Genomic DNA, 23,101 nt, shown 5'->3' on the forward strand with positions numbered 1-23,101 from the left:
AGACCGGAAACACTCAAATAATTTATGATGATAAAAAAAAGCAAATGAGACCTTTTGAATCCATGTTTATTCATTGTGCATCCCGTGTCTCCAGATCTAATCTCACATGCACCTTCCATCCTCTGTCTCCTTGACGACCAGAATATATATCGTCACTCTCTTTCTCCTCCTCCTCCGACCTCCCAAACCCACCCACCCCCCCCTTCCAGCCTTAATTTCTCTTCTCACACAACGTGTAACCTTCTCTCTGTCATTCTATTTTCTGCCCCGCCTCCCTCCCTCCCTCCCTCTCTCTCTCTTCCTCTCTGTCGTTCCCATGACAACATCTTTTTATGGCTGCCGTGGCCTGGTTTAAGTTTAGGATTCCCATGACTGTTAAAGCAGTTATCACCCTGGACACACACACACACACACACACACACACACACACACACACACACACACACACACACACACACACACACACACACACACACACACACACACACACACACACACACACACACACACACACACACACACACACACACACACACACACACACACACACACACACACACACACACACACACACACACACACACACACACACACACACACACACACACACACACACACACACACACACACACACACACACTCGGAGGCAGTTGTCTTCTCACGTGCCGACATGTCTGCCGGTCATGTTCTGTCTTAATATATCTCTTTGTATCTCTGTGTCTTTGTTTCTCTGTCTTAATATATCTCTTTGTATCTCTGTGTCTTTGTTTCTCTGTCTCTTTATATCTCTGTCTATTTGTATCTATGTCCCTTTTATATCTATGTCCCTTTTATATCTGTGTCTCTACGCCACATATTTAAATACTCACATGATACTTAAACAATTGTGTGTGTATTTCTGTAGCTTAGTGCTACACCTGTCTCCTGCAGTTAACCTCTGTGTAACAGAAGCTTATAGATCCTACACAGTTGTTCTAGTGTGATTTTATAAAACAGGACATTTTCTGAACAGTATTTTAAAGCCGTCTTTCTGTCCCTTTGTCTCTCTGCAGGGTGGCATGTATGTTTTCCAGCTGTTTGATTACTATGCAGCGAGCGGTGTGTGCCTTCTGTGGGTGGCATTCTTTGAATGTATTGCTGTTGCCTGGGTTTATGGTGAGTAACATCCCTCTTTAATATCTTTATTTTTTTAATTTCCTGCAGTGCACAGGAGCCTGATGCCCCTGAGATATTATCTTGTAATATCTGTACTGAATTTGACACTCACTCGGCCGTGCACTCGAAAGGACGAAGAACCTTTCTCCCGAGTCAATGCTATCACGATACTCTGGTGACGAGTAGTATCACAATTTGATATAATTTTTTCTTTTTAATCACTAGACTGTGGTGAAAAAGCTGAAGATTCTCTACCAAACACTTTATATAATATGATTTATATTTCCAAAAACAACGCACATCACGAAACACTTTTGTTTATAGTTGTTATCCTTGTTCTTGCTCATTAAGCTAGTGCCATTAGAAAACAATAAAAAAAACGTAATATCTTATTCCAAACTTCGGATTTAAGATGTCGAGGTGCAGGTTGTATCATCGAGTATTTTCTGCTTTCTCGGCCTGCGTTTCTTTTTTCTGAAATGTCATTTCGCAAGACATCAGATGACGTGTACTGCCATCTGCTGGACAGAAGTGGTATCATCTTCTTGCCTCGACTTACCAAGAGGAAGCAGATCAAGCAACTTTATCTTCGATAGTTTATTGAAGAATCACAAAAATGTATATATCGCGACACTATATTTTTTTGCACGGTCACAAAGAGACTCTCCTTATTCTACGATAGATTATTTCACCACAACAAACTATTCAACACTTTTTAATTGAAAGAGAGAAAATGTGTCTGTCCTCTGTGAAGTTAAATCAAAAACCAGTTTGGAATAATAACTCTTCTATGTCCTGTTTAAAGAACTTTCAAATTAAAATGTGCCTCACACATAATATTGCTTTTCCTATTTAACTTCCTGGCACATTCTGCTGCTGAGCGAGTTCTTCTCAGGAGGAGAGATAATTGGTTTTGTCTGTCTCCGCAGGCGCTGATAATTTCTACGATGCGATTGAGGACATGATTGGCTACAGACCAAATCCATGGATGAAATGGAGCTGGTCTTACATCACTCCTACACTGTGTATGGTAAGAGCTCTTCTTTTGCTTTTCGCATGGCTAGAGTCCGACCTCTTCCTCTTTTTTATTCTAAGACATTTTCCGCTTCCTGAAACTTGTTCTTGTGTCATCACGGTCTTTCTTCATTCCTCTTCACACTCGTCTTAAAGAGACAAATCACTTCAAATTTGAAGTTGTCTGAAGTGTATCTGCTGTAAATGAACTTTTCCTTTTCCTCCTCAGGGCTGCTTTGTTTTCTCCTTGGTCAAATACAAGCCATTGACCTATAACAAGGTCTACGAGTATCCTGACGGCGCCATTGGACTCGGTTGGACTCTGGCCCTGGCTTCTATGATCTGCATCCCCATGGTGGTTGTCATCAAGATCATTCAGTCTGACGGGCCGCTCATCGAGGTGGGTGCTTGTGTTATCGCTCCCTCGCTGATTCGCACGGCGCCTGAAGGCTCGTGCACAGAGTTTCTTGAGGATTTACTTTAGTTTTCTTCAAGTCCCGCTGAGCCTTTTGTCGCAGAGCGGCTTTGGCTGAATTTTCAACCCGTCTGAGCCCGAGAGAAAAGTAACTGTCCTCCACCTGAACTCAAAGCTGCACCGAGTTTGTGTTTGTCCGATTACAGGCGTGTGCACTGTAAAAAGTATTTGCCAAACCAACGTGACCGATTAGAACTGAATATCACCACACGTCTTAATCAGCTTGTTGAATCTTACCTTGAACTGGGCATGAAATACCGCTTAAGAGGCGTGACCATGAAATAAATCCTCAAAAGATTTCTTGTAGTGACTGTTAGGAGTAGGGCTGCTCAATTAATCGAAATATAGTCGTGATTACGATTATTGGGTCAAACGATCTCCAAACTACTATAATCGAGTTGAAACGATTATTTGACTTTTTTTTTCGAAAGAGACGCGCATGCGCAATTCAGTCCCTCCCCCAAAGCATTCAGCCCGGCCCCGCTGACCGGCACTCACTCTCAAGCAGCTGTGAAGTGAAGGAGGCGAGTTGTGTGTGTGGTGACCGGAGGTATTTAAAAAACAGCGCGAGTGGAAAATGGCAGAGGGAGGGCAGCCCCGTGTGATCGACTCTTCGAATCCGAGCAGCAGCAGCACACAGCGTCTATTCTCCAGCGCGCAGCCGCCGGCTGTTCTCACCGGACCCTCGCGGGTCAGCTCGCGATTCTCCGCTTGTTGTTGTATGGAACCCGTTCAATGTCGGGGTTCGGGGGTAAATGATGATGATGGTCCTCATAGCCCCACCCCACCCCTCTTTCTCTCTCTCTCTCTCTCTCTGTGCTTGTAGTAGTTCTCAGTTACAAAGTGTTTTTATGGAGAATGTTGCCATCATTAAGGGTTTGAATAACAAGGCACCGATATCCTGCATGGTTTCACGGAGGAATAAGACAGGCAGCCGTAATCGGTGTTTACCGGAACCGGAAGTGACTGGTACTTCCGGTTAGTCATTAAAAAAAATAAGGGCACATATTAATAATCGTTTGAATAATCGTGATTTAGTTTTTGTCCAAAATAATCGTGATTATGATTTTTTTCCATAATCGAGCAGCCCTAGTTAGGAGGATCCACAGACTTTAATATTTACTTCAGATTTGCAATTCAAGCACCGATTATACTTATTTTGCTTATATCTGCTTGTTTCAAGACCAGCTTTTAAAAACACATCTAGGTTTTTTTCATGTTCTCTGTCCCATCTTCTAGTTTATTTTATATTCTGGACTCTTGCTCATTTGTTTCCTTCAATGTCTCTTCATTAATACTTTTGTCACTCCTTCCCTCTTTCCTTCAATCTACCCTTCCCATCCCTTCGTCCTCTCTCCTTCCCTCCTGCAGAGGATCAAGGCGGTGGCTGCCCCGGTTCGCGGCGGCGCCAGCTCCCGTCCCGCAGACCACCGCGGCCCCAAGGAGCTCACCTACCCACTGGATCCCAATGGGAACAAGGGCCTCCTGAAGGCCCCCACCCACACCATCGTAGAAACGATGATGTAAAAAAATGAGGCGGAGGCTCTCCATGAGATCGCTCTCCTCTCCTCTCCTGTCCTCTGAAATGCTTCTAAAGCTAGCTAGCTTCTCTGTCTATCTGTCTATCTGTCTGTCTGGTGGACTGATAAGGGTTTTTAGGAGAAAAAAAAAGTTCCAGTTTCAAATCTTTTAGGAGTACATCGGAAGTAGTTTGCTGTTGGTGGTTTTAACGAGAGGGTAGCGATCACATTTCAAATCTATTTCTGAAATACTCAGACGCTGTTTTTTGTTATTTTTTTTGTTATTTTTTGTATTTTATTTTAAATATTCATGTGACCACGAATCGTCCCACAGTTGTCTTATTTAAAGGCGCAGTGATACGCTGGTGGATTTCCATTTGGTCCAACAGCTACTTTTGCAGAAAATAAGCCATTGTTCTAAAAGAAGGAAGAAGGTGGTTATCGAGTCTTTGAATCAAAACGGGCTTTTGCAGCCACTATATGAAAAATGTTATCTACACTTATCATGGATTAACAAATACAGACTTTTCTGACTGAGCATAGGTGCCATTGGGTTCAGCTTTCGGCTTTTTGAACAGGAGATCGAGGCACTGCAGGTGCAACTGAAGTCATGTTTATTATCTATTGGAGGTATTTGGGTATAATGGTAGAAGTTGAAACTTTGTTCGTCTGCGAAAGGCAAAATTCTACCGATCAGGAACACGACCAAACTTACGTAAATGTCAAAAATCATTGTTTCGAATTAAAGTCTGGTATCCGTAACTTCTGTATCAGCAAAAAACAAAACTAAACTAAGCTAAAGAGCAGAAATCCAAAGCTGTCGCCACCAAAGTCGAACTCTTCTCTCACGCTGCCTCCTTCCTGTCGTGGAATCGCAGACCAGCTGGATTGGTTCCAACCAACTTGCCCAACAGCTCTTGTTCCTTTGGGGCATTGAGACGTTAAATATAATTGCCTGGTGCAGCTAATAAAAAAAAAAATATATATAGAATTGACACTGCCATAGCCGACGCCCCTTATCAAAGCAGGACCCTAGTTCCTAAACGCACCTTAGCACAAATATCCCCCATCTTCCATAGCCGTAATCTATGGGTCCAAGAGAAACAAGCACTGAGCCTGCGCTGCATAGGGGGGGGGGGGGGGGACGTATCTGAAAGGATTTGAAGTGTGGAGGTTGAACCCTTGAGTGTGTTGTCTGTGGCGTACTGTACAGTAGTAGCTAATCAGTCTATCTATATCTATCTCTCTATCTATCTTTCTCTGTCCTAGACCAGTTTACAGTACATTAGGGACTGCACTAGGCTTCTTGGCTTACGAGTTTGGATTGGATTTACTTTGTTTTCTACAGAGGAAGTGACATTATTATTAGTTTTTTCCTCTGTCAATGTTTAGAGATTTTTTTGTTTTTTTATTATTATTAAGACTATAATGTTATTGGTATTCACTATTGATGATGATTATTGCTGTAGTTTTACATAGGAGAAGGAATACTTCTTTCATCTGGTGAAAATACGAAGCTATTATACAAATCATACATTTACAGTGGCAGCCATTGTAGTACAGTCCTCGTGGTGAAGTTTTAAAACAACGTAAACTGATCCTTACCAGATAGTTTCTCCTCGCGGGATAAATTAACGAGCAGTTTAATGTACACAAAAAAAAAATGGGACTCCTACAATGGCTCCATCTGTAAGTTTGTAGTTGTCGGGGGGGTTTATATAGCTTTTCCTCTTCTGTAAATACAAGGTGACAGTATTTAAGTTGGATGAATCAGCCAGACACACGTACAGGCACTGGAACCAGTGGTTAGAACCAACACGTCACCGACGCTGCGACTTGCGGCGTCGAGCCACTGGTTGGGCGACGCCTCCCAGCAGATCAGCCAGTGTCAGCCTGCCGACTCGTCTGAGTGCCAAACTCCTGTCCAGACACGAGAGAGGAGGCAGCTGACCAATCGGAGCCGCTGGCCGACGGAGTTTGACCGTGTTGCCACGGTTACAGCTCGTCATTGGGCTCCGGATTCAAACCAGGAGCCCAAACTGCTCGAATATCAATTCTAAGGTCAAAAGATATTAAATCGTGGACAGTACTTTTTACTATTTGGATGAAATTGGGTGAATATCGATGCATGAAAAACTAAATTGAACTGAGCAGTCGATGCCGTTGAACCCGGCTCCGTCCGAACTCCGTCAGCCACCGGACCCGGAGAGGAATGTGCCCTGTGACACATGAACAGTGTCTGCTTCTGTTCTGGCTGATTTTGTTTTTATTTTGTTTTTAAATCATCTTTATTTAAACAAAGACGAAAAATTAAAACTACATTTACATTCTTCACAATAGCAAAGGGGCCATAATATCGACAATGTGAACCATTGACAACTCAAACTAGACGATGTGCGACGGGAACAACTGTCGCTTTCATTTTAAATATGTCTCGTGTACCGAGGGGTTTCCAATGTGTTTGTGTGACCAGCGACCATCCACTCAGGACCTTTTTCTGTCGTGCTTTTATTATCCCAGCATCCCAAAAAAAAAAAATATATATATATATATATTAGACGTCAAACTGTGGGAGACGAAAAGCTGAAATTTAAAACGGTAGCAGTGGAATATAATGTTTTCATCCAGATCGAAAGGCCGTTGAGTCAGAACGGGAAAGAAAAAAAAAAATCACACCTTAACTGCCTATTTTATCCAGAGTCAAAGGCAAAAATACAGTGGGAGTGAATCAAAGTGAGTTTTTAATTGCACCTTACTTGTATAATTTGGACTTCATATTGAGTGATGAGGCCAAAAAGAAGAAGAAGAAGAAGAAGAAGAAAACACTGCCATCTTTTTATTCAGGGTTCTCACTGACGTACAAATATCTGAATACTGTCGACACCTCAACTTCATCCGCTCTCCCTCAACCACGTCACCATCCGCTGTCACATGCAGGAATCAAACATCAGACGTGATTGTACGACCAGGGCCTGTTTTCATGTTTAATCTATCTAGTGTTAGTAAGAAAAAAGTTTATTCAATTTCTAGTAGTTCATATCATTAAAAGGGATTTGTGAGACCAAATCCGCAGCACACATCTATTTTCATACAGTGACAAGCTTTTTTTCCTATATGAGTTGTTCTTTGTACGGCGGAGCTCCCGTTTGAATACACATTCACAGCTTTTATTCTTTTGTACAGACCTGGTTCTCCGTTCCCCTGAAGGCTCTTAGCACAGATTGTGTGAGTTTGTGAAAGTTCCCACGACACACACAACCTCCAAATGTGGCACTTTGTTTCAGCTGCAAATATTTCCCATCGCTTCTTTTTTCCCCCCGTCACCACGTCAGCCTCCACCTGCAGGTTTAAAGATATTTGCTGAAACGTAGCTGATGTAAAAAAAATCTGTCAGCTCCTTCCTTCAAAAACTTCAAACTTTAGGAACTTTTAAACAATTCATGCAAGGAATTACCTTTTGATTTTTTACTGAGATTCTTTCATGCATCTCAAAAAGTTTGTTAAAAATTGTGTAGACTTTAAATAACAGACCCACAAATTAATTTAAACTGTTCTCATCCTGCAGCCCCGCCCCCCCTCCCCCAGTGCTAAGATCCTTCTCCTTTTTGGTGAAACCATGAACCAGAAGTAGTGATTCATGCAGTCATGTATTGGTTTCTTCAGCCTGTCTGTGTATATTTACAGTTTGTACATGTCCCTCTGCCTTTTTACACTTCCCATCAGTTAGCCTACGTAAAACCAATGAACCTAAGCTAACTGACTTGTTTTCTCAGAGTTAATGAATTTGCAAGAGAATTGAAGCATTAGCGATGCACAAGTTTTTACCGCCGAATGTTGAAATGTGAACGTCACCTGCGGGTGAATGTAAAAGTTTCTGAAGATTTATTTTTTAAGGTTAAGAAAATAATTACTTATGACTTTTTATTTGTATTGATTTGTTTTTTGTGTTGAATCGAGCAGTTTCTTGTTTTATTTTAGTTTTTGATTGTGTGTCTGTCACGTTTTGCCTTTTTTATTCCAAATATAGTGTATTTGAACCTCTGTCATCCGACTAACTTGTAGAACTATCAATCAAAAACAAACAAACAGAAAAAGCTACAATTTGTGATGTGCAATACTTTGTAGAAAACTTTTATTTTTCTTGCTGTTTATTTTTTATTTCTTTTCTAAAGGTGGCACTTACCTTAGACGTAAGATAAAAACCTGTGAACTCTTTGAAGAAAATATTTGTTTTAAATCTTCGGGTTCCATAATAAATCCAACCAAAATGCTCTGCAGTGTGAAACTGAACTAAACCACTTTTCCATCAAAGATCACGTGGTTTGAAACGCACTGAGAATAAAGTAGAGAGTCTGAGGGGTAGGACACTGCCACTAAGCTTATCTCAGTTCTAGAGTATTAGATGCACTCGAAGGAAAAATGTCTGAGATATTGATGATAGTCATATCATATCAGAATAAAAATATGTAAATTTACACGAAAAATTTAGTGAGAAATAGTAATTACGAGAAGAATTTAGAATAAAGTTGTAATATAACACACACAACTATTTAAATTATGAGAACAAAGTCATTGTTTAATGCATTTTTTAAAATAACTTATTTAGGAAAAACTTATATTTCAAGAAAAAGTCATAATTTGACAAACTGTTAAAATATCAAGTGAAAAAGTTGTAAATTTACAAGAATAAAGTTCTAGTTTAATGAGAAAAAAAGCAAAATTATTGCACTAATAAAGCAAAAAACTATATCAGGAAATAATCATTAAAGGAAATTCGAGCTCACTTCTCTCTTGAGAAACTACAAAATCAATTCTCCACAAAAGAGACTATTTATAGAGACTAAGTCGTAAATTTATTCTGTTTTTCCAGCGACATTACACAGTTTCTTTCTTGTAAATTTACAACTTTGTTCTTGAGAAGTCCGGTATTTTTCCCTTTTGGCTCTAATACTCATCACTTGAATCTCATTACTGCTTTGTTGCTGAACATCAGGCAGCTTTCCAAAAACATGTCACCACCAAAGTTCACGACTCCATAATCTGAGACCCATCGGACGTCTGCAGAGTCGAACACGTCCTTATATGGCTCTCGTTTCCAATCCGCTTGTGATGGACCCTTGGAGGAATAAATTTGGCTGCTTTTGGAAAAGCAAAAGCGGCAAATCCAATAAAACACAGATTACACTTTATCAAACGTGGTCTTTTCTTTTTATGCAAGTTCTACATTCAGCTCATTCAGACGTTTTCTATCTGAATTCGACTCTCGTCCACCAGAGAACTTTATCAGGAAACTCTACGACAACGGCTGGATTTCAGCTTTTCAACTCATCAGCAGAGGCTGGAGTCTGGCTGTTTGTTCCTGACATGTCATGTAATCATACAGATGTGCTGACACATCTGCTTTTATCACTAAAGTTGTTCTTATTAGAAATATGGAAACAAAATCATCCTTAATGCCAAGATCATCTTAGTTCTTTGGTTTGAAATTCGGAGAAAACAATATTTGAATCACGTTTTCTCCTTTTACTTGCTTGAATGACGGCAATCTCAGCGCTAAGGCCTCTGGGAAATGGAGTCCTGCTCATCCTCCCCCACCCCCCCATCCTCATTCTGAGCGTGGTCTCCAACGACGACGCCTCAGTCTCTCCTGCATTATACCGAATACCAGCCCTTCCTTTTTGAGAATGTACATGGGGAAAATGTTTTTTTTAAATCCTTGGTGAAGGAAAAAACATTTTTAAAAGAATTTGAAAGGTTTTATTTTTTATTTCTATGGCCGACCTGTGAGCTAGAAAAAAAAAGAAGGAAAAAAAAAATGTGTTTGAACAGGTTTTGCAAAGGTGTAAAACTTTTTTTTATTTCTTAATAAAAAATTTGTCTTCAGAAAATGAGTCGAGTTTTTATTGTTTGGATATTGAATTATTTGTTTGGATGATCGTTTCTCACACACGCAAACATACACACAGACACACAAACAGTGGACATGTGAATGATAACAAAATAAACTCTAATCCTAAAGTCGGAGATGCAAACTATTAAAAATGTTAAATTGCAGTAAAACACTATTATATTCAGTGTTTGTGTTGATTTGTTCAAGAAAGCCACACAACCGGAAATAATACATTTTATACAGATATGAAGTTATAACAGATTATCTTGTTTATTATGATTGAAACCAAGATCACATTTTAATATTATCTACTCTTAGATTTTCCTTTCTCTTTTTGGCAGGATCCTTTATTTACACGTGCACATGTTCACTCGTTTCATTCAACTGAGTTTACTTTGTTCTAAAATACCTTTGACAACATAAACTCTTAATCCTTCAGAGTCTTTAATAGATTGAATCTACGTCGACAAACACAAAGCTGCAGCAGCACATTCACTGAATTCTGCTACAAGACAATAACAATAAAACTATAATGATAACCTGCCTCATTAATATGAACATGGTTATTATGGCACTGAATTACATTGGTGCAGCTGTTTGTTATCATAACTTTAAAGCCTGCACAGTTGTTGCTGGCTGTTACACAACTGATACTTGCTATAGGTTTGTGTATTTAAACATCCCAGCTACATATTGGAGTCTTGTGTAAGTGTTTTATTTGTGAGCAAGATTACACATAAGCTATTGGACAGATTTCCACATCATTCTGGAGCAGATCCAGAACTGAGGTTAGTTCATTGAAACATAAAGTTGCACAAACATTTCCTTCGCAGAACATTTCTCTTTTTCTCAGAATTGACATATTTCTCTTTATCATTTCCAGAAATTGTAAACTGAAACTCGGTCAAGGTTTTTGTCCCAGCCCAAATCCCCACTGGACATACTTTTATATATGCTTTGACATATTTTATAGATCACTGATTGGTTGATTTATATTATTGCCCAGGTGGATCCAGGTCTGCGATTGTCTTCCTCGTTGCAGCGTCTTCAGACCCCAGCAGCCTCCAGACTCTCTCCTTTTAGAGTCAACTCTTATTCCACGTGCTGTTCATGTGATCATCTTTTAAATACTGTTTCTCCAGAGTTCGAGGTTTGTCTTGGCTTTGTTTCGGCAGAACAACCCAAAGAACCTGAGCCAAATAAATCCAGTGTGCCCAAACAGAAATACACCAAAACAGAAATCACCATCTAACCTCACCAGCGAAAACAAGAGGAGAATCTATACACACAAGCCCGGACCCCCCCGCCCATGATTAAGCTGTGTGTTCTAAAAACCAGGTTTATTATGGAATCTTTTTTTGAGCCCAACATCCGTTACACAACAAGGAAGTAAAGGCTCAGACGTGTGTACTCAACACAGCTAATTGTATTTTCCCTGAATATCTGCAGGGTCACATTAAACCTGACGATTCCCAGGAAAGTATTTACAGAGCAACATTAAACACTCGTTTAAAACGCTGTGTTGATTCTCAAGTCGTCAGAAAGCTCCGCAGGAATCCGGTCACTAATCCTCCGTCATTATTACTGTTGCGATTTATAATTGTTTCCCACAGACGTATAAAAATGAATTCAGATGTGATTCTTGTGGTTATTGATTATGTTTGACCTCAGATTTCTGCAGGAGCTCAGACGGTGGTTGTGGTTTTGAACAAGAGGAAAACTGCTGTTGTGTTTCTGTGGCCGGAGCTTTAAATATCTTTCACTCTAAGACAGAAGCACGCTGCTGACATTTCCATTCTCTGCCTCGCCAGCTCCGAGAATAGACGTCGCCGCTGAGAATCTTTGGTTTGCAATTCATCTTCATGACAGTTCTCTGGCATCGACGCAAAGTGGAAAAAACGAAACGTGTTTTCTTGTGCTTTCGCTTTTGTTCTACAGTAAAAAAAACAGAAGAGGAACAGGAAATGGGAGAGTGGCTAAAGATGGTGAGAGAACCAAACGCGACCAGTTTTCTATTCCTTCAGGGACACATGTGAACGAACATGTTTTCTAATTTTGCCAGTTTTATTCCCAGCGGACGTGTCCACCCCCGTCTCCTCCTCGGATCAGTCGCTGGTAACTGTAGCTCAGCTCCATGTGAGGTTTGGGTTTTCCCCTCAGTTCCACCCTCACTGTACAGAAACCCACAATAAACCTGCTGCTGTTAGTTCCACCTGAAATAATTACTGTTTGGTACGAAAGACAAAAATGATCTAAATAAAAAAATAGATGAATAGATACAAGTAAATGGAGGAGAAAAGGTACAATACAATATTAAAATTTCAAATGTTAAGTCGTAATTAGTGCAAAACACAAATACTTTAAAGACTAACCTCATGAATATTTTTTAGCTGAATTGTTGTACGAAAAGAAACAGTATAAATCACCTTATTTACTTGAAAACACCAGTAACTGTAAAGTTTGATTGAATAAAATTAAATGGTCATGTTAAAGAGCAGCTTGAAAAACCCGCTTCAGTTTGGTACAGAAGGGGTTTGTGTTGCCTAATCACACAATCATGTGTCGCCTGTGGACCGGTCGTTGTGTAGTTGTTGGAGGAAGTCGGTCGTTTTGTGTGTTTGAAGGTTTCTTGGAGTTCTAACGCCTGAACCCACATGAAGTCACTTTCCAGCTGCTGGTGGAATCATGATAACAATCTGTGATCTAATGGTTTGTGTTAATGTTGGGAGGATTATGAAGTGCATACTGGTATGTGTGTGTGTGCATTGGGTATTAAATTACTTTAACATGTGTTGTTGCGTGTGTGTGTGTGCGTCAGTATGTGAGCTGTGTGTGCTGGACCGGTTATGTAACAGTTGGCTCTCGGGCATAATTAAGTCAGCAGAGGCAGAATGTAAAGTCCAGTATACACAAGAAAATGGAGAAAAGCCACAAGCTACACACAGAAACACACAAAGAGGCTCCATTCACACACATGAAGAGACACACGTTGCTTTATAAGAAGTGCACATAAGACAGTAATGTCGTGTCTCTATCACGCAGCAACATATTCAGGACAATCTCTAAATATAATGCAAAAAAGTCTGGATCCTGTTGTTTACAGGTGAGAAGCTGCAGTGTAGATGTAAGTGGCAGAAATGTACAATCTGTGATTATTATGTCCAATGCGCTGACATTTTATGGAACTAAGGGAACACAACTTAAAGTTGGTTCCTATCTAAGTTTCTGAAATACGGATGGAAAACTACTTCATATCAAAATGTGTCCTTCCCTCACTAACGTGCATTTTAATCACAGATTTAAAGGTCCAGTGTGTAGAATGTTGTGACATCTAGTGGTGAAGTGTGATGCAGCTGAACACCCCTCACCCGCCCCAATGTAAATATAAAGTATTTAAATATAAAGTATTAAAATATAAAGAGTTAAGAAAACAACAATTGGGACATATTTGATGAAACAGATCCCTTTCATCTAAATCACATTGGAACTTAAAACTCTAAAAACACATTGGAACTTAAAACTGTTTTATCAACATGTTCATCGCAATAACGACAGACCCCCGTCATAAAATTAGACATTTTATTCTTTCATTTTTTTCTCACGTTCTTCTCAAAAAGAGAAGTATAGCAGTACACGCTTTGTTTCATAGAAAATGAAAAAGAAAAAGACAAACAACGACAAAGTTATACATTTTATTTTCCCTTTTCATAATGTTTGTTTTGTAATTTCTGTAATATCGTCATAGAAAAATACTATATTACATAGAATAGAACTTTACACAATCTGAAAAAAACAAACAAACCACAATGTCAACACATCGCATACATTACAAGAAACACAATCCGGAATCGTAACACACAGTTTGATGCCACTTGTCAACACATCTTTTCAATAATGATTTTTATGTAAAATGAACAAATACATACAAAAAAAAGCGGTGATGCCAAATGTTGACATTTAATTATCAGAAATGTGGAGCAAATAGTGAAAACACCAACAGAAAGTCAGAGACACCAAAATGTGCTTTTCGGAAATATGCAGCATTTCCTCTTTGTGTACAGACAGTTTGCTGGAAGTCCAGTGTAAAAATAAATTCATGTTTACAGTAACGTCCAGATGGTTAAAATTAAACAACCGGATGCTTAGGACCAAGTTAACTGCAAAGTTTTCTGAGAAACACAGTCACAGTGGTTCTTTGGGAATTGATTCACGTGATTTGACGTGAAATGGAGCAAATCAGATGAATTCAGATCAGTTATCTGGGCTGTTTACTGCAAAGTAGACAAGTTGATAAATTCCAAGATGCATGAGCTCCGATAAGATAAGATATTATAAGATCATTACCTATAGCCACCATTTTTAATAGTTTAACAGTAAGTTGACTATATCATATATTATATAATATAGTGTAGTTGTATATTATATTTTCAGTATGGCCTCCCCTTATAGAGAAAAACCAAACTGAAAGGAAACAACAGCATCGTGATCTTTTCTCCTGCTTCTCTAGAGAATGAATGACTGCACATGAGAATCCATACGACAGAAACCTCAACTTGTTGTAGAAACACAGCGAGCCGCTGTCACTCTGAGAGACGAGGAATTCAAATCTTCTCTCCAGGATTGATTCTCTGGTCAAGAAAATGGAATCCTCTTCGTTAGACAGTGGATTCAGTGGGGATGTGTGGATATTAAAGGGGGGGAGGGGGAATCTCAACCATTCAACTGTAAACATGAAATTACGTTAAATAAAATCACAATATGATTTGTGTGTTACGATTCTGGGTTTGGCTTTGAACTGACCTTTGACCCCAGGAAATGCATAGGGAGTATGACTGACCACAAACGTATTTACATACATACATGAAAACCAACAGAACACTTTGGAAGGCTTTTAAACGTCTCTCTCTTTTGTTGCTTTTTTCCCCATCGCAATTTTTTTTGGCCACTCGATTTTTGCGTAAGAAAAACTCTTTTTTTTAACGTTGTACATGAAAATACTTACAGTGCATGGTATTCAACAGTGTGCTTCTCTTTTTGTAGTAAGTGCTTGGAAAGAGGTTGAAGTCCCTTTAGTTTTTTTTGTGTGTTGTTTTCATGTAAAACTTCTGTGGTTGCTCACGGAAACGGAGTCGCTCCTGTTTTCTGTCTCTTCAGGTTTCAGGTGAACGGCCCTGATAGAAATCACCGCTGTACAATGAAATGTACACCCGCTAACGCTCGCTCCGACTCACACACTCACGCTAACACTCGAGCTCAAACGCTCAGACGAGTTAAAACGTGTTCGAAAGAATAAAGTCATGCACACATGTAAACACACATGTATATAGTGCACACACAAACCAACACACACACACACAATTGCACAGGTGACGATATAAAAAGTCACACACACACACACACATGTATAGGGGCGTTCTCGGAGAGGGCAGCTGGATTCGAACCGTGTTATGTAACAATGTGAGGAAAGAGTGAGAGACCCAACCCGAGTGAAAGAGAGCGAGAGAACAGAAGCTGTGATTGTTCCCGTTCCCTCCTTCTCTCTTTCACACATTCTCACGTGTTTTATTCCTGTGTGTTGTGTAGTTTTTACACATTTTTGCACACACACACACACATCACTTTGTGAGTTCTCTCCATTGCCACATATGTGTCACCTTCTGACCTGTGTGTGTTCTCCCTCTGTCACATTAACACATGAGCTCAGCTGCAGTGGGACGGGAGCTAATGTTGATCCACACTGGGATCACACAAGTTCTTTTGGGAGGAATCATGAGAAAACCGTGAAAAACAGGAGGTGACAGAAGTGGAAGAATCTGTCGTTACCAAACAGATAAAAATACGAGTTAGAGGAGAGATGGGGGGTTTAGAATAGTCATTAAATGACAGAAAAGACTAATTTGGTTTCTCGCCATAGTTGCAGAGAGGGAGGAGATACCTGGTCCATCACACATTGTCTCTAAAGACGTGGATGGACAGGAAATTTACTTGGATTTACCGTCCATGTAAAATATTTGCAAATGCATCTGTGTCTTTTAAATGCAAAATGTCTCATAATAGAGGTTAAAACTTGTTAAAGTGAAAAAATCACATTAATGAGAGAATTAATATGAACAGCAATGACTTAGCATTGGAATTGATACAGGGGTTGTGAGTCTTTGTCTCCAAAGCAGCAGCAGCTGCTAAGGCTCATGGGAAATGCAGTTTCCCATGAGCCTTTTTGCTCAAATTTCAGGTTTGTTTTAAGAACACAAAACAACAACAATCTGTATCAGTTAAAATGTTTGTTTTTTCTACGTCCCAGGTTCGTGGTCGTTTGTGCTCGAGCAGCAACGAGGCGTCCGAGCCGAGTCGTCACGGCGCCTCCGGGGGTTTCTCTTCTGGCCTCGCTTTTGTGGGATTATTGCAAGGTGCTGGATTGAATGAGACATCGTCCAAAGCCAAACATGATGTCTCAGAAATTAAAGACATGGGTTCAATGTAGGCCTTCACCATCAGATCATACACTTGATTCTGCTGGTAACTGGTTATAACGTTGTGGTTTCTTGGCAGCAGTTCCAGTTCGTACCTGTTTAAACCGTCTGTGAAGTTACGATGTAGTTGAAAGAAGTAAGAATCTCTTTATAGTAAAGTAAGGGTTAGTGAATCGGGGGGGGGGGGGGTGTTTCAGACTCAGTGCATGTGTTATTGTACTTTGTACTATTCTGTACTCTATACTATACTGTACGCTGTACCGTACTGTGTACTGTATTTTTTGACACGCCCAGTTCAGCACTAAAACAAATCCAAACATCCAGGAACATGAACAAATGTTGAGTCACATACACACAGCATACTGGCCCTCTCATGTAAACACATCTGTGTGTGTGTGTGTGTGTGTGTGTGTGTGTGTGTGTGTGTGTGTGTGTGTGTGTGTGACACGCTGCGAGTCTGAACAACTTGGTGCTTCATCTTCACCTGACAGATCCAGTCCCACTGTTTGCAGACGATACCGTCATCTCTATCTGGGATTCCCCCAGTTGGAAGTGCTGTGTGTAGCATTTGAAAAAAAGATGTTGTTGTATCTTGTTGTACTGGTGATAATTGTGAGTATCTGTTCCTTTAAAGAACACTGGAAACCTGTTACTTCCTGTTATGAAGTTGCTTGTTTTTGTGACTCTAATCTTAGAATAATGTGCAAAAGCCACGATGCTCTTGCTCAGTTATGCCTGAAAGTTTTACCAGTGCAAGTGGGAAGCATCAGTGCTAAACTGCATCTTGTAGAAGATGTAGAAACATCGCAGTTCTTCAACATTAAGCTCGCTAGGAGATGTGTAGTGTTCACGGGTCATCACTGGTCTTAAGCGCTGACGTTTCCTGCCCAGGCCAGTTTGGATGTTTGCCAGTGGGTATTACCAACATATTGTTATGCAACATGTTTGTTTCTCTAATGTAAAGATTAACCAAGTTGGATAAACACGTTGGCTTTTCGTTTCATCTGCCATCTGCTTATATCAAGCTCACAAGCTTTAACTGTGTTTTTTTTATAGAGTAAAGCTCAATCCCTGTTTCCTGTTCTACTGGATTTCTCAGAAGTGCTACACACAGCACATTCAGGGGTAGAACAAGTTCTTATCTAATGACCACAGCTGCCAGTGGACATGGCAAAAACCCTATTTTCTTCCTTTTTTGAAGCAGCGTGGTGACTTGACATCCGATATAGAAGTGCAACGTCTGATATAGAAGTACGACTACAGGACTGGACACCTGGAAAAAACAGCTCCACCTTTTCCAGGACACGACTCTCGGGAATTGCACGGGAGCCGGAATATTTGAGCAGAACGTGAGCAACAATATGGCCACATCTGTACAGACACAATGTAAAAAACACCCAGAACTAAATCTGAAACCTAAGCAAGGCCATGTTCTCTGCATCATTTCGGTTGCACTTGAAAATTCCTGTGAATGTGTAATAAGGCAGATTCGTCTGGAACCATCAGCGCTGGGACTTCCTGTGAAGCCGTGGCCTCACGTTGAAGCGCAGCTGAAATCATTTTTGCTCAAATTTCAGGTTTGTTTTAAGAACACAAAACAACAACAATCTGTATCAGTTAAAATGTTTGTTTTTTCTACGTCCCAGGTTCGTGGTCGTTTGTGCTCGAGCAGCAACGAGGCGTCCGAGCCGAGTCGTCACGGAGCCTCCGGGGGTTTCTCTTCTGGCCTCGCTTTCGCAGGATTATTGCAAGCTGCTGGATTGAATGTGTGTGTGTGTGTGTTTGTGTGTGTCTGTGTGTGTGTGTGTGTGTTTGGGCCAGTTCCAGATATACAGTAAGTTTCCACCACTTTGTCTCCTGGCTGAGTGACACAGAGCGGATGTGTGTGTCTGCAGATCCGTCTCCTTGTCCTTGTGTGTGTGTGTGTGTGTGTGTGTGTGTTACAGGTCTAGTGGACGGTCCAAAGTGTTGTTATTGTCCTCCGGGTCGTCGTTGGCCAGCGGGTTGCGGCTGATGACCAGCTCCAGTCGGTCTCCTGCCTCTGTGATCAGCGGCACCGCCAGGCAGCAGTCGAAGTCCCTCGTCCTCACGTGGTTCACCTGGACGGAGAAAATGGAAATGGTTCGATCGCCAGGTTGTGACTTGCAACGACAGAAATCGACTCTGGTTAAACGATATTTCCCTGATGACATCTTAGGTCCTGTTTGGTTAATTCTGCTGATAATGACAACACTGAATTTCACATTAAAGTAAAAATCCTTGGAGCTAATATCTGAAGTCCAGATTTCCTCCTGCTGATGCACCACCTTTGCTCCTCCTGTTGTGGAGCTCTCACCATTACCTGCAGGATCCTGTCGTAGGGTCTGAGCCCGGCTCGGTCAGCGGGTCCATCGAGTCTGATCATGTTGACGTAAACTCCTTTCTCCAAGAAACCGTCCGACACGCTGAAGCCAAAGTCGTCGCTCTCTGGGTCTTTTATCACCGTCACCTGCGGGAAGAGGAACGAGGGAAAACGTGCTTGTTTAACTCAATTTAGTTGAATGAAAAACAAAGGCTGCTTGAGAGAGAGGAATAATACTTGGAGATTGTATTTAAAAAAAAACAAACACAAGCTAGAGCTAACTGACTGACTACTTTCTGTTCAGTTAGGAAATACCAGGAACGTCACATAAAGACAACAGTTAGATGAAGATCATTCTAAATTGTCACTCAATTGTAAATCTTTCAAAATGTCTCCGGTTCTTCTGAAAAATGAAAAGAAAGAAACAGAGACTGTGCAAAAAAGGTAAAGTCACTATTTCTGTAGTCTTGACAGCCTCATTTCCACAAATAGCAAATTGAAAGAGCTGAACAAGCTGAAAAGGCTGCAGGATATTTTGCCACCTTTTTTTTGACTTTCACCCTTAAAGTGACAGAAAATCCTCCTGATTTAAAAAAGCAGAAAAAAGCACAGTTTCCTAAATCCTACGTAATAAAGTCTGATGACCTAGAAATATACATTTTTATTATCAAACATTTATTCAGTACCTACCTGAAGTATATAACAATAACTTAAACAACATTTACGACCTTTGAAAATGAAATCTAAACACTTTTTTGGAGGCTTTTAGATCCTGAGAATCAATTATTTAAACAATCAGCCCCTTGTGTTATTATGTGTTTCTACTTAATGATCCACTGTTCAGTTTCACCCATGTTGCATCACTTTACTGAAGCATGACGGCTTCCTCTCCAAACCGTTCAATAGAGCCAAAGAGCTAAATGCAAAAGGGATATTTTTACAATAAGTAATGAGGACCAGATGTTCTCCTGAGGAATCGGGCTTAACAAAAAAGCTGGAGAGGCAGCGCACGATGTATGAATATTACATGATCTTTTAATGAGGCACCATTTAAAGACTGTAACACTTTGGCGGACGGCCAACGAGTCCATCAGTGAACCAGCCGAGGATTCACTTTAATGTACTTTCTCCCTGGATAACAAATGTCTTTCTCCTCCTGGTGCCGGGCCCGCACAGAGCAGACGAGCAGTACATTCCCCACTTTGTTACACAACACCCTGCGGTGCACACAAGTAACGTCTTCCTCACAAAAACAATTCCTGGAGAGGTGGTTTTTACGGCCTTGTGAAGTGGACGCAGCTGAAGGTCGAGGTCGGTGGCGGACGGGTCATCAGCAGCACTGGGACGCTGGTTTATTCCAGCTGTGAACCGTTTTTATCATGTGATGGTTTCTGGTCACGACTCTTAAACTTAAAGTCGTAAATTTATGATTCTGAGAGGCCTCCGACTCCTTACTGTTGAATGTTCAGAACCCAAACAACCCTCGGGCTGGGGGGGGAAATGTCCCGGTGCCGTGGACAGACTGTCTCCTGCTGCTGCCGAGCCGCTGGCAGACCTCAGATCTGTGAGGAACATTACATAACTCCTCCTCACAACAGTTGAAAACATGTTTTTCTTCACACTTGATAAACTAGACTAAACTTTTAGCAGGACTGGTAGAAATCATTTTGTGTTTTGGAAGCAGGAGGAATCAGATTGTCTGTATAGCTTGAAGAAAACCATTAACACCCACTAACATCTGGCTTTTGTCTGCATGGACAATGGATTCAAGTGGTAAATGAAACCGGATCTGTCTCTGATAGACAGTGATGGAAACATAACACCTGGGTGAACAAGCTCATTTTTTGTTTCTGTGAGACGTTATGAATTTCCAGGCGTTGGTGTTTAAACAGAAATAAACGTTTTTTTTTTACATCTTGTGAACAACGTGCACCAGCGACCTTTTATCTGCAGGTAATGCATCAAGACAGCCGGAGAGAACGCTTCAGTTTCAGTTGCTTTCATGACGTCAAAAATGAATCACGGTGCCGGGAGAGAAACCGAAAGGAACACTGGCATGAGAAAGGAATTTTTAAAACCTGCCCTCAATTCCTACAAAATGTCTATATATCTCCTTATATGTATAGTAAATACACAGCAGGGGCCTCTCCAAACTGCCTAAAATGTAAAACTATTTTAGGGACAAGATTTCACTGCCTCTGGGAATGTGAAAAGATTCAACGGTTTTGGCAAAATGTATGCGATGAGGTTGGTGAGATAATTAAACAGAAAATACAGCCTAATCCAATATTATGTTTATTGGGTTGTATCCCTGAATCACTAAGACCACATAAGAACACTGTACATTTTCTGCTTATGTTGGGCCGGAAAGCTGTAATGACCAAATGGGTAGGAGATGAACCTCCTTCAATATATCTATGGAAGTCTCTGATGTTAGATTGTATTTCTCTGGAAAGACTAAGATTTCGTATCAACGGTCAGAATGACCTTTTTACAGCTAAGTTTGATAAAGTGGTGAGGTACCTGGGAGCTCAGACTGCAACTGCCTGAAATGTAAGACCTAAGTAGGACTTTTGAGATCATTGCTGTAGATGTATTTTGGATTTGCTATATATTTCATATAATCTGTATGTACTGTGCTGGACTGTTATAATTTCTGAAAATGTTCAATAAAAAGAATGTTCAAAAAAAACAACCTGCCCTCAAATTAGAACAGTGTAAAAAGCTTCTTCTGACCCGAGTTCCAGCCATGACAGTGGACGGATCTTCTCACTAAGCTCTCAACAAGAATCCTAAAAACCCTTTTAGCATTCTTCAAACCTTTTCCCCCAGTTGATCTTTTGAGGAAAGCAGCGCTCCCTTCTGTTTCCCGCTCACTGGATCGCTCACTGCTCTGAACTCACCTTGTGCAGCTCCAGAGGCGTCGGGGACAGAATGCCCTGCATCTCCTCTTTAATCCGTCGAGACTCCCACGTCCTCTCCGACACCCTCAGGGACGCCTTGGGTCTGGGCTCGTGGTGCAGCAGAGGGGACTGGTTGTCGTGGTGCAGCAGCGCCTCCTGGTTGAAATGGATCTCCTGGCGCAGGAGGGATTCTGAGGGGAAATCACAGGTTTGTAGTTGACAGTATATCAGCGAGCATAGGAGCGTCCTCCGATCAAGTTTGGTTCCGTCGCATCTACCACTGACCTTGGTGAAGTTGGGCCTCTTCGTGCAGGTGGGCCTCCTCATGCAGGTGGGCCCCCTGGTGGAGGTGCGTGCCCTGGTGCAGGAGGTTCCCCTGGTGCAGGAGAGAGTTTCTCCGCAGTGGGCTCATCCTGTTGTGGCTCAGCAGCGGCTCAGGCGGAGGCTTGTTGACGCCGTCCACGCCCAGACTGATGGCCGTGCCTGTCATGATGGACGCCTGCACACACACATGAACTAGGTTTTTGAACCTAACAGCAAGTACCTATGTTTATTTCTAATGTGTGGTTTTGGGAGTTTGACCGTTTGGATGAAGGACGCGGATGCTACCGTGCCGACTGACCTCGATCTCTCTGAGCAGCTCTGATTGGCCGCAGGTCTCCAGGTCCTCCAGCGCCTGACACCAGAAACTGTCCTCGGGATCCAGGAGAATTCCGTCCGGCGGTTGGCCGATGAACCTGTCGCATAAACGAGAACACAAATTCAGTTCAGTGAAGATGCTCAAGAAAACACGCTGACTCACTAGGGTGGATATTTGAAAGACCAAACACGTTTTCCGTCGACCTGTCTCTCAGTCTCTGGGCTTTTTCTCCATCACATGAACGTTTTCTGTCTTGTCATGAGACTAAACGTGAACTAAGCATAACTTTCTCCTCATTATATTGTTTATGTTCTATAGCGTGAGTGTAGCGTTAACAGCAAAGCCGCTGTGGACACAGAGAGTTGCCAGGACATGACAGGACTGCTCGTTCTGGTTAAATCTAACATGAGTAATCTTTTTTTTTACGCTGAATACCCTCGACTGACCAGATTAGTTCACTTTCACTGTGCAAATGATTTTCCCCTCCACCCGCAGCAGTGTTATATAACCCCAGCAAACGTTGCCATCCCCACAAGGCTTAACATCCTGACGCACAACTATGCACACACAGAGATTCCAGATCTGCTGTCACCATCGCTCACTTCACCACTCGACTCTGCACTTCCACACAAACTCCTGTCGCAGCCGGTTTTACTTTAAATTCTAACATGAGATGAAGTGACTTATAGCATT

The 23,101-nt window shown here is 41.2% G+C and overlaps 2 protein-coding genes across 2 annotated transcripts in view; one reads left to right on the top strand and one right to left on the bottom strand.

Annotated features, from left to right (window-relative positions):
• Positions 1-10,052, top strand: part of LOC132999385 (sodium- and chloride-dependent taurine transporter-like) — a 36,935-nt gene extending 26,883 nt beyond the window's left edge. Inside the window, exons 12-15 of the mRNA XM_061069045.1 lie at positions 1,053-1,155; positions 2,085-2,185; positions 2,399-2,569; positions 4,016-10,052. Of these exons, the coding sequence (XP_060925028.1) occupies positions 1,053-1,155; positions 2,085-2,185; positions 2,399-2,569; positions 4,016-4,171 (531 nt within the window). The 3' untranslated portion in view covers positions 4,172-10,052. The remainder of the gene's footprint in view (positions 1-1,052; positions 1,156-2,084; positions 2,186-2,398; positions 2,570-4,015) is intronic.
• Positions 10,053-18,464: 8,412 nt separating this feature from the next.
• grip2b (glutamate receptor interacting protein 2b) overlaps positions 18,465-23,101 on the bottom strand; it is a 170,675-nt gene continuing 166,038 nt past the window's right edge. The window contains exons 21-25 of the mRNA XM_061070247.1: positions 22,391-22,505; positions 22,054-22,267; positions 21,769-21,959; positions 18,866-19,012; positions 18,465-18,623 (exon numbers count right to left, since the gene is read on the bottom strand). Of these exons, the coding sequence (XP_060926230.1) occupies positions 18,465-18,623; positions 18,866-19,012; positions 21,769-21,959; positions 22,054-22,267; positions 22,391-22,505 (826 nt within the window). The remainder of the gene's footprint in view (positions 18,624-18,865; positions 19,013-21,768; positions 21,960-22,053; positions 22,268-22,390; positions 22,506-23,101) is intronic.

Source organism: Limanda limanda, chromosome 4 (assembly GCF_963576545.1).
Source record: "Limanda limanda chromosome 4, fLimLim1.1, whole genome shotgun sequence".
NCBI lineage: Eukaryota > Metazoa > Chordata > Actinopteri > Pleuronectiformes > Pleuronectidae > Limanda > Limanda limanda.